This window comes from Danio rerio, chromosome 24 (assembly GCF_049306965.1).
Source record: "Danio rerio strain Tuebingen ecotype United States chromosome 24, GRCz12tu, whole genome shotgun sequence".
NCBI lineage: Eukaryota > Metazoa > Chordata > Actinopteri > Cypriniformes > Danionidae > Danio > Danio rerio.
The window spans coordinates 10,052,221-10,067,369 of record NC_133199.1 but is presented as its reverse complement, the minus strand read 5'-3'; the positions used below and the strand labels follow the sequence as shown (position 1 = coordinate 10,067,369).

The following is a 15,149-nucleotide window of genomic DNA, read 5'->3' as shown; positions in this document are numbered from 1 at the left end:
GTGTCTGCTCCTCATCATTCGTTAGGTCAGATAAACAGCACAGTGACAGACTTGGATAAAGCTGAAATACAGCTCATTAGTCAAAAATACCAAGTAAGTTTTTCATGAATTTGTGGTGGAGTTTATTCAAGCCTTTCTGAAATGATGAGTCTCACACAAATACCACTTGCAGTACACCCGCGCACACACGCACACACACACACACAAACACACACAAACACACACAAACACACACACACATATATATATATATATACGTATTTACTGACACCATGCTGCCGTGTTGATAATAGCGGTTAAGAATTACATAGTGATTTTATTGTGTTTATTACATACATGCTCTGCTTTAAAAACATTTAAACTTATAAAAAACATAAAAATTCACAGAGTTGTAACAAATAGATTAAAAAAATATTCTGTGGACGTGTATATATGTTATTATGGAAACATGGCGCCAGTCAATCAATTCGGTTAGTCGGGAAGACCACTCTCCTACGTCACATTGCAGTGGATCTTAAAATTATTCCTATTTTATTGTCAGGAAAAAAAAAAAAAAAGAGACTGTTGGGTTTATATCACTTCATCAAAACTATGGACACACCATACCTCAGTGATTCCTCAAGGATTTTTTTCAGCTGTGGCGGCAGGCCTTTTTTTCTTACACAGATCTACTAACTACCTGTGGCGTTTTTAATCCAATGACAAATGCCACAGCCATATCACCCTGCAGCCCAAGACCGGTTACACACTGAAGCTAAGCAGGGCTGAGCTGGTCAGTACCTGGAGGGGAGACCACCAGGGAACACTAGGTTGCTGTTGGAAGTGGTGTTAGTGAGGCCAGCAGGGGGCGCTCAACCTGCGGTCTGTGTAAGTCCTAATGCCCCAGTAAAAGTGAAGGGGACACTACAGTCAGTGGGCGCCGTCTTTCGGATGAGACGTTTAGCCGAGGTCCTGACTCTCTTTGGTCATTAAAAATCCCATTGCACTTCTCGTGAAAGAGCAGGGGTGTAACCCCGGTGTCCTGGCCAAAGTCCCTCTATCGGCCCTTACGATCATGGCCTCCCAATCATCCCCTTCCACCGAATTGGCTCTATCACTGTCTGTCCACTCCACCAATAGCTGGTGTGTGGTGAGCGCACTGGCGCCGTTGTCCTGTGGCTGCCTCACTGGTGGTGGTGGTCACATGATTGTGAAGCGCTTTGGGTGTATGGCCATACACAATAAATGCGCTATATTAATACACATTACATTACATTACAAATGTCATGAGCGCAGTATTAGTAGTCGGGATTGCATTTATATAATAGCCTACAGCATGAGGATCTCTTTTCTTGCACATCGATTTCCACTGCTCGTGCACAAAACTTCTTGCACGCCCCCTCAAATATAAGCCGCTTCTTGTGCGCTCTCAAATAAACGCTGCTGGGTGCGATTTAGTGCGTTTATGTAACGAGTATGTCTCCAGCATTAATTAGATTTTATTTATTTTTAATTAGATATCAAAAAAATAAAATGTTTTGAATGGACCTGAACTAACCTAACCAATGTACAGCCCTATGTGAAAGACTAAAAAAGGTAAATAAATATTGTAATAAATGCATCACTTTTAGTTATTTTACATTTATAAATCTCATCTAATGAGACCCCATCCAAGCTAGCGGTTTAAATGATGAATCGTAGACTTCATTAAAGAGCATGTCTGTTTCACAATGCAACTGCTTGTTAGCATAAACCTTTAAGAACCGAAAACTGCCTAGATGAGGGCAACAAATAGAAGGTCTCACCTCGCTCCCAGGTGTTTGGCGAGCTGAATAAGTGAATCTCTCTCAGCTCCAGTGAACTGACTGACTGACAGCACACAGTCTTTAAGAGGAGAGAAGCCTTCTCTCACCGCCACTGGAGTGAACAGAGGATGAGAGGCAAGTGGCAACACACACTGCTGCTCCACACACATGGCCTTGAACACACACAATCATGGGTTAGTAATAATAAATAAGCCTTAAAAAACATGTCTGTACAAGACTTTTGCAATCACCAAATCTTATGATTAATTGTTGAAGCTTTAATCAGGATATATGGCACGGTTTTCTCATTCCGGACACAGAGAGAATTTAATCCAGACCCATCTCTATTTTATATTTTAAGAGCACTAGGTGTGGATTTATGGCCTTGAAAAACCTGTGTTAAATTTGTAAAGTGGTTGATTTAAAGTTCCCGTGAAATTTTTATTTTATGTTTGTCCCATACTTGTCTACATAAAGATATGAAAATAAGGGTCACACAACGCTACATGAACTGTATTGAGGATTGCATAGAAGGGGCAAAGGCGCCTGTAATGGTAATGAAGGAAATCCCGCCATTTACATATTTATTTCAATGTGTTTCCATGCATTAACAAAATGAGAGCACAGAACAGATTTACATTTAAGAACAAAGAGCGCCCCCTGGTGGTTCGGCAGTATGGTTTGCATATAGAGAGGATCGGCTCTTTGATGTTTATTGCCATCCTTCATAGAAAGATTAAAAGTACAGGAGAAATACAAGAAAATACCCTTTACGAGATGATTGCGGGATACAATGGTAAAATACGGGAAAATGCTGTGAAAAACAGGAGGGCTAACAGGTATGCTTTAACGCAATCTCAATTGAAAAAAATGAAGAGAGGGTGGGGGATAAAGTAGCTCCTCGCCTTTCATAAAAACAGCCAATAGCTTTGTTTTTAATCACCGCTCTGCCAGTGAGAGAAGTTGAGATTAAATTAAATCCGTCTCGAAGGGGGCGAAAAATGTCAGATAAATTTTTGGCGGGTTGCTATTTTGAAGAACTAAAATAGACTGCACACTAGACCAGCTGAAAGCAGGTCTAAAGTCCAGCTCAGAGCGCATAAGTGGTGCGCCTCGCTTGCACATTGCTTAAAACACATGCAGGATGTACAACAATACGCAAATATCTTTACAAATGAAAAAGAATTAAAGCAATAAATATTACAAAAATTATTACTTTCTACATAAATATAAAAACCACTGAATTCATGCCTTCTTCATCTCAGGAGGGCTTTTTTTTAGTTTATTCACGACAAGTTGCTTTTGTATAGTGTTATTATTATTAGTAGCAGTATTTAATATATGCACATTTATATTTATTTTATTAAAAGCAAGCTTAGATTTGTCCACCTGTCAGGTTTTAGACCATATGGTTGTTCTTTTCCCATTGACTTCCATTATATCAACATTTTTTGATTGCAAAGCCACGGCACCATATAATCATACATTCTTGAGTCTTGGCAAATCTGTCTGGCAAATCTTTATATAGAGTTACTATATAAATAAGTGCTTATTTTGATTTTCCCAGATCTCACTCACACACACTTTCCTCCAAATAACTCCATATAAAGATTTGACAGACAATTTTGCCGGAAACAAAGCTTTTTTGCACTGCAACTAATGATCAACAGTAAAAATTACAATTTTTACCTCTTCCCAATAGGGAAACCACTAATAATGAAGAATGCATGATTATATGGTGTCATTGCTTTGCAATTAAAAAATGTTGTTATTATGGAAGTCAATGGGTCAAAAACAGCCACTAACAAGACAAAAGGGTTTTAAATCTGCCCAGAGCAGTGTTTATCAACCATGTTCCAGGAGGACCACAAAAACTGCATGTTTTGAATGTCTCCTTTGTTTGTCAGACCCATTTCTGGTCTTTCAGTTTCAGCTAATGAGCTGATGATCTAAATCAGGTGTGTTTGGTTCAGAAAAAAATGGAAAACAAGCAGAGCTGGTGCTCCTCTAGGTACGTGGTTGAGAAACACTGGCCCAGAGTGCATATTGTTGAGGTTTTGAAAATTTTCAAAGCATTTTCCAAAATATGTGTCAAAATAAGATTGTCACCAAAAATAATTCCATTTGGTGAAACAAAACTGGTCAAACTCTTGTGGTCAAATCAAGACTTAAAGTGCATGCTTATTAAAATCTAGCTTTGTTGTAACCAATTTTTTCAGACTTTTGACAATGAAAAAAGAGATTTGGACCTTTGAATTGAGACTTTAAGATCCTTGATATACAGTTTTATTCCAATATTACCCAAAACGAGATTACTTTAACAGACCAAAATAACCAAGAAAACCCTTCGCGTATATACATAGTTAGAGTAAATAAATGTTTCCAAATCTTGTCTTGCTTACCAGCCAAGTATCTGTGGCAACCTCATCTACTGTTGCCTCCACGTCACAGCCCAGCAGCGGCACGATAGCATAATGCGCCACAGCTCTTGATCTGCCAACCAAAATCTTCCCAGCGTTTTCCATGACTAGCTCTGACAGCTGGGCTTCAGCCTCAGCTCCGAAACCAACCAAGATGAAGCGCTTCCCAAAAAAAAGGCCACCTTCTGAGGCTTCAGCCAACGTGGAGTCCTTCCCCTCAACCAGAGGTTCTGGATGTAAAACGCTATGCCTACTGCTGGTGTCCTGAGGCAGCTCTACTGCAGAAAAGACAGGCAGAGATGAGCAGATGAGACGTACAGGATTAAAAGGATGAAAGATCTATCAACTCACCCACAGTCTGGTCGTTCCCCATGTACTGGGAGAGCAGGTCTTCCTCTGCTCTGGACTGTCGGGCTGGACTAGGGGCAGGAGGGGGAGCTACAGAGGGTCTGGAGGCACGAGGGGCAGCTTTGTGAAGAGCAGGTATATCAACAGCGGCTGGGGCTGGGGGCAGGAAAGACGGGTGGAAGTAGCCATTCTCGGGGAGCAAGGAACCACGGGAAAAACTTTCTAGAAGCCACTGCACGGTCACTATATGAGGCCTGAGGAGAAGAACATGTCTGAGAACTACATTGGATTTGTTCAAACTGCACTTGTTATAGAACTTTTCCCTTAGTTTAGTCATAAATGCACAGTTCCAATTGAATCTGCACAAAAACAATTAACTTAAGGCTGCTTGAATGAGGTGGATGAAGCCTGACTGAAAACAAACACTGAAGTTGTTTAATTGTGTTAAGAAAGCAATAAAACCCTATCGACTAGTAACCAATCAGTATCAATTCATAATACAAGATGAAGCATCATTAGATAATGTGGGTAAACAACAGTACTTCATGTTTGCGGCTGTAAAATGAAAAGCACCTATAATTGATGTGCTATACAGCTATAGCTATTTAAATTACACCCAAAACATGAAAAGATAGGAAGGGTTCATTTGAATGATACGTACGATCATATTCAGCAATAAATTATTTTTTTGAAACAGCAACCTTGGCCTACATTCATAAAAGTTCATTCATAAAGTTTTACTAAATAGCATTTTTTGAACATTTTCTAAAAAACTTCATGCCCAAATAAAAAAAGGTATGTATTTTTTTGAAGCCTGAGGTCTGTTTTCACAAATTTAGTCTTGTTTGAAACTGGTTACTTAAGAGTTAAATTACCCAAAAATTGTATAGCAATATAGTAAAATATGGTTAAATATAGAAAAGTATTACTTGTGACTTTATTGAATAGATTTCACTTATGAAAAAAAAATGAATGTTAATTGAATGGTAAGGGTTTAAAAACACCCAAAAAAATATGAAGATGCATGTATGCCCATGCTGTGATTTAAGTTTGAGGATGACACTCCAAAAACTGTGGTTTCTGTAAGCATTTATTTTAAAAATGTCTTTTAAAAAGACCATTTGGAGACTCCAAATGGACACATGGTAACCAACTGACCAAATTAGTTAAATATACACAACACAAAGACGCAAATTGATTCAGAACAGCTCTGTCCACCAAATCAGGGGGAAAAGACGAGAAAAAAAACTATTTCAGATCCAGATCTATTTTACACCAAGACGGAGAGCACACTTTCTTTAAATAAAGTATTTCAAAGCTGCAATTCACTTGTGGTTTCTTATTAAACTTCACAGCCACAAATATTGAAAATTTAAACATGAACAAAACAATCACAGTCTCTCCCCGCCGTCCAAAGATAATATGCTAAGCGTTTAGCATTTTGGCAGATCACCTACTGCACCTTTAAGCGACTGTCAGTGAACACCAAACCAACGATCAAGGAACACAGATTTTAGCCTAGGATTTCAGGAATCTTTTAGAAGTTCCCAAATTTGTCTCAGATGACAAAATCAGGGTTGAAATCTCAGTGTGAGCACGACTTAAGTTAGGAGCTACTTTTAGCCTTAAGATGATTTTTGAATATGCTGCCCTGAAGGCTAAAGTTTGTAAAGTTGTAAAAACCTGTAAACCAATTCATTTAAAGACAACAGATTTTTACAGACCTGTGAGTTGCGTTGTCAAGGAAAGCTTTGATTCCCTGGTCTGCTTCTCCCATTACTATATGTGTAAGTTCTTGGGTGGGCTGGTTAAAGCGCAGACCTCCAGCAGTGTTCACCATTCGCCTCAATTTCTCCAGTTTCTTGCCTGACAGGCCACACAAATACAACTACAGGAAGAAAAGAGGATGTGGATTCAGATCAGTGGAGGTAAAAATGCTCATTTTCAGGAATATCGAGATATCGTTTTAATCTCAACACTGTACCAAACGTCTGACTATACACATTTATGATATATTTATAAAAGAGTTAATCTTACCTTACAGCCATCCAGCAAGTCATCAACTCGACAGACGGTGATGTCAAATGAGTCAACTGGATCAGGCATCTCGATGTGGCTGATCCCTGCTGTAGTGAGGGCTGTTTCATTGACATTAAGGCTGATGTTGGAGATATGACTCAATCCCAAAAGCGAGGGACCATCTGCATCGAAACATGAACATTAATGAAACAATTAAAACTATACCTAAAACAACGAAATTAGAATAAGTAATACGCTATTTATTTAGGTGATGTTTTTTAAGATTGACTTCAGTATTGTCTACATCAGGGGTCCTCAAACTCGCTCATCGGGGGCTGATGCCCTGCAGAGTTAATCTAATCTCCTTGCAATCAATCTCCTAAAAGGCTTGCTAGAAATGTCCTGGCAGGTGTGCTATAACTGGCAGGTATACTCATCAGACACTGGGGCCCCGTTTAAACTAATGCGTTTTAGTTTGAAAACGCATAAGTTTTGGTACGGTTACGCCAACCGTCCACACTACGCCGGAGTTCTCGAACGGAGCGTTTCAAAAACGCTGGAGAGGCCGTTTTCATTCTGAAACGCTGCTGCTCTGTCTCAGTGTGGATGAGCAAAAACGGAGACATCTGAAAACGGAGGCGGGGCTGCAGACATTCGCCTTTCTGATTGGGGCTTTTCCTCAATATTAAGTAGCCTAACACACACAGTTCAGTCCTGCATCCTCTCCTTGTAAGTTCAGACTTCGCAAGTTTGATCAAGGCTACAGTCTCTTCTTCTCAGTTTGATATGGAAAACAGACTATACCGAGGACACGGGAAAATCATCAAAGGGAACAGTGTACTTTATAACTTCATTCACATCATCCTGGCTACGTTGTTTCACTTTCTCAACAATAAAATGTAAACATCATTTAAGGAACTGCCTATTTCCATTTTAATATTAGTAACTTAATAGACAGCAGAAATGTTGAGGCGTCGTGCTGCATATATGAGCGTCATCTTCACTGTGTGGATAGTTCTAACAAAACGGAGCCAATAACAACTGCCTCCTTTCAATTTCAGTGAAAATACGAAACATACCCTCACTTTTGCTGAATATCAGTTTTAATAATCAATAATAGCCATTATAAAAGTATAACATACAGTAAGTTTATACATTATAGGAAATAAAGGCAATCGATCAGGCAATATACAGAATGTAGGCTACGTGGTTACATTAATCATTAACTTATCTTTGCGCTCAGCCAAAACACGTTACCTGAGAACAAGTAATCCAATGACCAAAGTCAGGGAACATATCGTTAGATAAAGACAACAAGATGAATGAAATATCCCATTTAATAAATATAGTGAGATTAGATCCAGCGTGAGATGCTTGATGAGAAGTCCGACTAGCACAGCTCTCATCTGGGTAGATGGGCTGCAGCGCTTGCCCAAGAGTGTGTGTGGTCACGTGATATGCGTTTTCAGCGTTTTGGTGTGGACGGAGAGAAGTTCAGAAACGCTGGGTAAAACGCGAGTGTGGACGTGGATTGTTTTCATTCTAAAACGCTGTTTTAAAACTAAAATGCACTAGTGTAAACGGGGCCTGGAACGACCTGTCTGTTGTTACTGATGCTGTAACAATAAACTGTTTTGCCTAAGGACTTCGGAGATCTCATACTTTGTCATTTTTTTTTTTAAAACTTTGGCTTAGAGGCTTAGAGGCTTAGTATATTTTGAAGACCAGAATCTTTTTTCCACAACAGGACCAAATACACTCACTTTTAAAATGATTCTAGTGAGGGAAAGAAAGATAATTTTAAGATGTTTTTAAGCAGTTTTTAAAACAGAAACCTTTTCTAAAATTATTAATATCTTCTTATCACCTTGATTAAGACAAGAAAGAAAAAAAGACTGAAAAAGGAAAGCTTAATAAAAAACTGTAAACAAATGGTGTTTACCAAACAAACCATATGAACATTTTGACTCCTCACCCTCTTTACTCCTGCTCTGTCCTGTAGGAGTAGAAGTGTTTGGTCTGCCAGACTTATCATCAGTTTTTCTCTTATCTCCACGCTCCACAGCATACCTGCTCTCATCCTGACAGAAGCCCTTCTCTATGCTGTCAAACAGCCAGTGGAGTGACACGCAGTACACGTTCCATTTACGGGCAAACTCATATTTCTGACCTGAAAAGCAACACACAACTTTAAAATAAAGCACATAGTAAAACTATCCTAAAAGAGTGTGATGGAGTTAAAAGAATGTGGTCACCTGTGGGTTCATTGACAATAAGGTGAGTGCACTCATTCATCTTGAGCTGCCCTGTGTAGGTGGCTCCATTCTGATCACACAACCTCTGAACCTCCTTACGTTCAACAGTAGAGAGGCCCGTCACACACACTGTACAGCCTTTAAGGACTGGACACCGATAATCCTCTGTATTCAGCTCAGAGTGATGGAAAACACTAGAGAGGAGAAAAAGAAGATTAGACATACATTAAAGTTTGTGCAAAGTTCTGAAGCTGAATTGTGATCGTCTTTTCGCTCCTATTATGATGAACGGTATCTGAGTGAAACAGTACATATTAAGTACCAGGGTTTCTAAAGGTTTTCCTAAGTCAATTCCCATTTCGAAACCAACAAGCAAACTCTAAAACTGTATACATACACATAAGTACATAAATTTATTTTAGATGGATTGTTGAGTGTTTGCCTGATTGAGTAGCTTAAAATGATTAAAGACCTACAACATAATACTTATATGTTGAATATAACACTTTTTAAGGCCTAAAGTATAGCTTTTTTTGTTGACATTTTAAGACTTTAAGACCCCTCGAACACCCTCAGTATATAAAAATTGGATTGGATTATTGTTGTTTGTTATTATCAGAGGAGAGTAGGGCTGTGCAAACGAAAATCCGGTTTCGATTTCAGGTTCTAACGATTATGAGAAACCGTTAATCGAGATAAACAATTATTGCATCATATACCGCCCGATTTCCAGTTGTACACATTGTTGCTCTGCAAAGCTCTGCAATGTCCTGTAATTTAACTTTTGCAGCACGGGATGTGCATTGATGTACATTCAAATCATTCATATTTTTAAAAGCGCGCTTAGCCTCAGACACTCAGAAACAAGCAGAGCACGCACATCTAACGGCTTCTTAATGCGAGCGCTTTAATGGTCAAATACATGCACATTTGTGACATTGAGTGCAGTGTTTAGTGATTATTAATATTAACCCTTATTTGTGTGATAAACAAACAAGTTGAGAGTCAAAAGACATGTGAAAGAGAAACCGTATTAGAGCCGCACTATTCTTAAAGTGACAGCGTGCAATATTCCTGATGCCGACTGTTTTATCATTAATTAAACAACAAAAGGACAAAATCCCTCACTGCTTTTGACTTAAGACTTTTGTAGCTAAAGTTTTTTTTCTTACAGTGAAGATGTTTAAAGCACAGTTTAAAGAACAGATTTAAAAACTCATTTCTAATAACTGATTTTTCTAGATAGCCTAATTTTCAAGATACTAGTATTCAGCTTAAAGAGTAATTAGCCAAGTCATTGTATATCAGTAGTTTATTCTGCAGACAGTAATATATATATATATATATATATATATATATATATATATATATATATATATATATATATATATATATATATATAGCTTAAAGGGGCTAATAATGTTGAGCTATTAGAATAGGTTTCAAAATATTTAAACCTGCTTTAATTCTAGCTGAAATAAAACAAATAAGCCTTTTTCCAGAAGAAAAAATATTATAGGAAATACTGTGAAAAATTCCTGTTAAACATCATTTGGGAAATATTTCTATATAAAAAAATTCACAGAAGGGCGTATAATTTTGACTTCAACTGATAACGGTTGAATTGATCCGTAAAATTGTGATTACAATTATGACCAAAATAATCGTGATTATGATTTTCCCATAATCGAGCAGCCCTAGAGGAGAGATATATTAAATAAAAATAAGAACTGTCCAACTTGCTCTAATTGTATGTCTAGGTGAAGTGAAAAATCTCATATCATCTTGTATTCTAATAACGATAAAGTACCTTTTCCAATAATTAAATTAATTAACAGCTTATATATTGACCACAAGGAAAAGACAATTTCTTTTTTTTTGTTTTAAATTTTTAAGAATACCATTTAAAAATGTGCTCATTCATGAGTGACACTTCTGGACTAATGTTTTATTAAGAATGTAGAAATAGAAAAGAAATGTTAAGAAAATAAATAGTTTTTTTTCCCAAAACTAATGGTTACAGGCCCAGCATAAAATATTGCTCAATAAGATTCTAAATACAAACATGTACTTTCAAGTTTACCACCTATTCGCTATTCTGTTATTTATGATTATGCCAGCAGATTGGTCAGCCAAATGCTGAAAAAGTTTTGCTATAAACAATGCATTTTGCAACACTACAAAATAAGACTATGATGTAAAGAGTTACCTGTCCTGAGACTTTTCCCAGCATGCTTTCACCCAGCTGGGTAACAGGATGGGCTTCCCAAGGCTTGCTGCCACCAGATATTTTTTACTCCCAACTTCACCTGCCACCAGGTGAGTAACAGACACGTTGAGATCCCGGTAGACTCGTCCACCCATCAGCTGAATAAGATCCATCACTTCACTCTGCAAGAACAAAATAAAAGCTGATTATTTGTCATAACTGCACATGCAGATGTAACAGCATTCCAGTTCTACTGTATATGTTACAGGGCTTCTGACAATTTAAAGTTAGCCTGAGTTATTCTAAACCTAGTTTAAACAGAATCCTAGGTAAAATCCCAGGTTAAAAGTACTTTAAAAGTACTTAAATGATTCTTAGATTTTACACAGTGCAATCCTAAACCCTGTGTTAGTCATTATTTACATATTTGTGGTATTAGTGTAAAACTTTAGCAAAAAGTGGCAAACAACCTGGGGTGCATTTCCTAAACAACGACGTAACTTGCAGCTGAACTATCAAGGTACGATGCATCGTTTGGGAAAAGAACGATGTAGTGACGATTGTTTGCCGAGGTATAACGTAAACCGGCCATAATGACTCTCTAAACTGTGTTGAGTAACAACTTCTTTAGAGAAGAGCCCCATCATTTCTTTGTGCAAATTACACTGTTTAAATAAACATGCATTAAAAATAAAATCCATTAATAGATTTGTAAAGACATGCACTCGCTTTTCATATTAATTGAAATATATGGCACATATAGGGCCTATGTTTGCCTTACAAATATTATTGAGAATATATCATATTCTAAACCATAAAATCACTTACAAAAGCTAACACCTATTCTAATATCATAAATAAATCATATAAATAAATAAATAATGAGGCGATTTATCAAGAAATTAAATTTAATAATTATTATGAATTAGAAATAAAATAAAATTATACTTTAAAAATAAAAGTAATAATTTTGATGATGATTATTATTATTATCATTATTATTATTAAGTAGGATATTGTTTATTTATTTTTTTAAGTCTACTTTTACAATTTTACACTTGTAAACCACTGCAGAAAGTTCTAACCAGCAGGCCCATGTCATTTACAGTACATATACCTAATAAATAACCTACTATAAATTAAAAGAATTAACGTATGCTTTTTGAGTTCAAAATGACATCAATGTTTTCAAAGTCCACTGCGAAGGGAGCACAATTGTCAACATGAAGATCGCTAAAACTGAACTGTAAAAATTGTTTGAAAGCAAATTTCACCTAAAAGAGATGACTTTAATGCTATTTTTCATTTGTTTTTGCGAATGTTCGTTGGAGCGACAGATTTGAGAAACGGCAAATCAGCAAACTATGTTTGTAACGACGGACCTTGCGACCTTAGTTGGCTAACGATGGTTTTGGGAAACACACCCCTGCATGGTTTCCGCTACATTCATTCTTCTATGGCAGGGCGCAACACCAAAATTCATCCCACCACGGCTACATTAACATTACAGCTACGTTCAAAACAATCAGTCGTGGTTGTTGTTTTTTTTTAATAGCGGGTTATAATCCCACCAAAACGTATTATAAGGTAAGTGAATTATAACAGCACAAATTTTTCTCTAATCTTAGTTCTGCTGTGGGTTATTTGTTTAACCCTTTAAAATGACATGCTGACTGACTGACAGGGCTGCGCGATGTGTGAGGCCAGCAAACACGGCGTAGCTTTCAGTTAAGATGAACACAGTTTCCGTAATTATACCTTATAGATAAAGGTCTATGGTTCTGCATACAATGACTTTATCTTGCTGGAGTTTATAGCCGTTTCACTTTACTTCAAGACCCATTAATGCTGCTCTGTAAGTTTATTGGAGACATTCATAAATATTCCTGCAAATCTAATAAATGTTGGAGATGTATTCCTTACATAAACGCACTAAATCGCACTTCAGCATCGTTTATTTGAGGAAGCGTGCAAGTTTTTTTGCACAAACAGAGAAAATCGGTGCGCAAGTAAAGAGATTTGCATGCTCCTATTGCATAAATATGATCTCGACTTGTAATACTGCGCCCACGACATTTGTTATTGAAATAACGCCATAGGCAGTTGGTAGATCTGTGTAAAAGGTCTGCCGCCACAGCTGGACAAAAATCCTAGAGAAAACACTGATTTATTTAGATAAAGGTTCTAGGTTTGGGAATTGCTGCATCTGGTTTTATATACTGCTGAATGGCTGTCAAATGTGATACTAAACAGACTTTACAGACTATAAAGAAGAATGAAAAAGAACATCTTTTTATTTAGATTCATTCTTTGCGTTATTATTTAACATTTTTCAGTTTATATTTATATACAAGCATAATGTTTCTATTACCATCCAAAAGACATTTAGCTGTATGAGTTTAACCCCACAGTTTAACACCGTATATGTTGAGAAATTCATATTTAACACAGTAACATTTTATAACACCAGGCAATATCACTATTTAAAAGCACGAAGCCTTCCTTTACCCAAGTTATATAATGTAAAGTGTCTATAGCCCAGGTTTAAGTGCAGTGTGAAAGCCCTAATGTAAGCAAAGATGGACAACGTAATTGTATATCAATACTGCAGATCATAGCTTTCTCCTTACCCGTGCCTCTTTGTCAAGGTTAGTGCAGGAAACAGTGACATCAGCCATGGACATGTTATACACGGGCTGCTCTGCTTTGGGCACACATCTCTGCTTCTGCAGACAGAAGAGCACTACTAGAGGACTCACAATCCTGCATCCCAGCTGCATAAAAGGAAAAAAAGGAAACAGTTTATTATTATTCACTTTATTATTAAAAGGGTGGGGGAATGATTTTGTTCTTCAGAAATTTATTTTACTATAAAAATACAGAAATATTGTAAACTCTGATTTCATTAGGGAAAAATAACAATACAACAGTGCTGCATGCTACTGGAAAAATATGTGATATGCAATAGTTTAATACAAATATTACTTGCAAGATACTTTTTTTGTTTATAAATTGAATGATCATACTAAAATACTTTAAAACAATAAAAACTGTCAATGTGCAAACATTTAGATTTTAAAATAGACTGAAAACCTTGGTCGATAGTCTGGCTTTTATAGGCTGCTGTCATTTTCAACCTCCAACACTAGTATTTATTTCCATCTGTCTGCTCTGAGACTTTAGGCTCTCCTTTGGCTAATCTGACCAATAGCAGAAAAGCACCTACTGTGGAGGCAGGTATAAAGACAGTAAGGCTCCATCAGATTGGCCACATTAATACAGCGTTAATGATACAGAGATGAGTGACGCACTAATTAAACACAAATCAATGATAAAACAGTAACATGAAATACACAAATGTGTAAAAGGTGTTTGTCTAAAGTGTCAAGAGGTAGCTAGCTGCAAAAACTTTAGTTTAATAATAATAATAAAAAATAAAAAGACAATTCTGTAATCATTTACTCATGCTTCACGTATCACAAATCTGATTGTCTTTCTAACATTGGCTGGACAAAAAATAAGACATTTTAAAGAATGTTGGATAGACGCAAACACTGAATTCCATAGTATTTGTGTTCTGACAATGAATGCCAATGGTTACAGGTTTTCAACATTCTTCTTTATATTAAAAATAAATAAATAAAAAACTTGAAAATTTGTGCCAAGTCAGGGGTGAGTAAATAAGACAATACTGATTCTCATTTTTGGGTGAACTAACTCTTTAAGGCAAATTGCAGACAGAATTTAATAAAATACCATTAGAGCACTTCCATGCAAATGTCAACCTTCCCAAGAAAAAAAAAAAAGTTTTTACCAAAATAGTGAAACCCTTTCTAAGTTGTTTGCTTAGGCTTGTACTTTACAGTACTGTAAAAATACTCAAAAATGTATCTGTCAATGTTTTCAAACTATTATAACGGATTTAACAAAGTCACACAAGTGTCAATTTTACATCTGTCACATCTAAAACAAAGCTTTTTCTTCCTAAATGCAAAAAGGTAAAAAAAATTTAATAAATGTATATATATATATTTTTTATTTTTTTTTTTTTTTCCTATAGAGAGCCAATTCTTATTCTTTTGATTGGCATTGTCTTATTCTTTTTGATAGGCAA

At 36.6% G+C, this 15,149-nt stretch overlaps 1 protein-coding gene across 5 annotated transcripts in view; it reads right to left on the bottom strand.

Annotated features, from left to right (window-relative positions):
• The window catches only part of topbp1 (DNA topoisomerase II binding protein 1), a 41,124-nt gene that overhangs the window by 21,810 nt on the left and 4,165 nt on the right, over positions 1-15,149 (bottom strand). For 3 of the 5 annotated variants that reach the window (XM_017353819.4, XM_073940217.1, NM_001199738.1), the window contains 9 exons: positions 13,666-13,809; positions 11,036-11,217; positions 8,827-9,020; positions 8,547-8,741; positions 6,590-6,753; positions 6,277-6,440; positions 4,556-4,806; positions 4,187-4,479; positions 1,785-1,957 (listed from right to left, as the gene is read on the bottom strand). In XM_017353819.4, the coding sequence (XP_017209308.1) occupies positions 1,785-1,957; positions 4,187-4,479; positions 4,556-4,806; positions 6,277-6,440; positions 6,590-6,753; positions 8,547-8,741; positions 8,827-9,020; positions 11,036-11,217; positions 13,666-13,809 (1,760 nt within the window). Of the gene's footprint in view, positions 1-1,784; positions 1,958-4,186; positions 4,483-4,555; positions 4,807-6,276; positions 6,441-6,589; positions 6,754-8,546; positions 8,742-8,826; positions 9,021-11,035; positions 11,218-13,665; positions 13,810-15,149 lie in introns of all 5 variants that reach the window. The other 2 variants (XM_005162567.5, XM_009297292.5) reach the window with 1 other exon arrangement.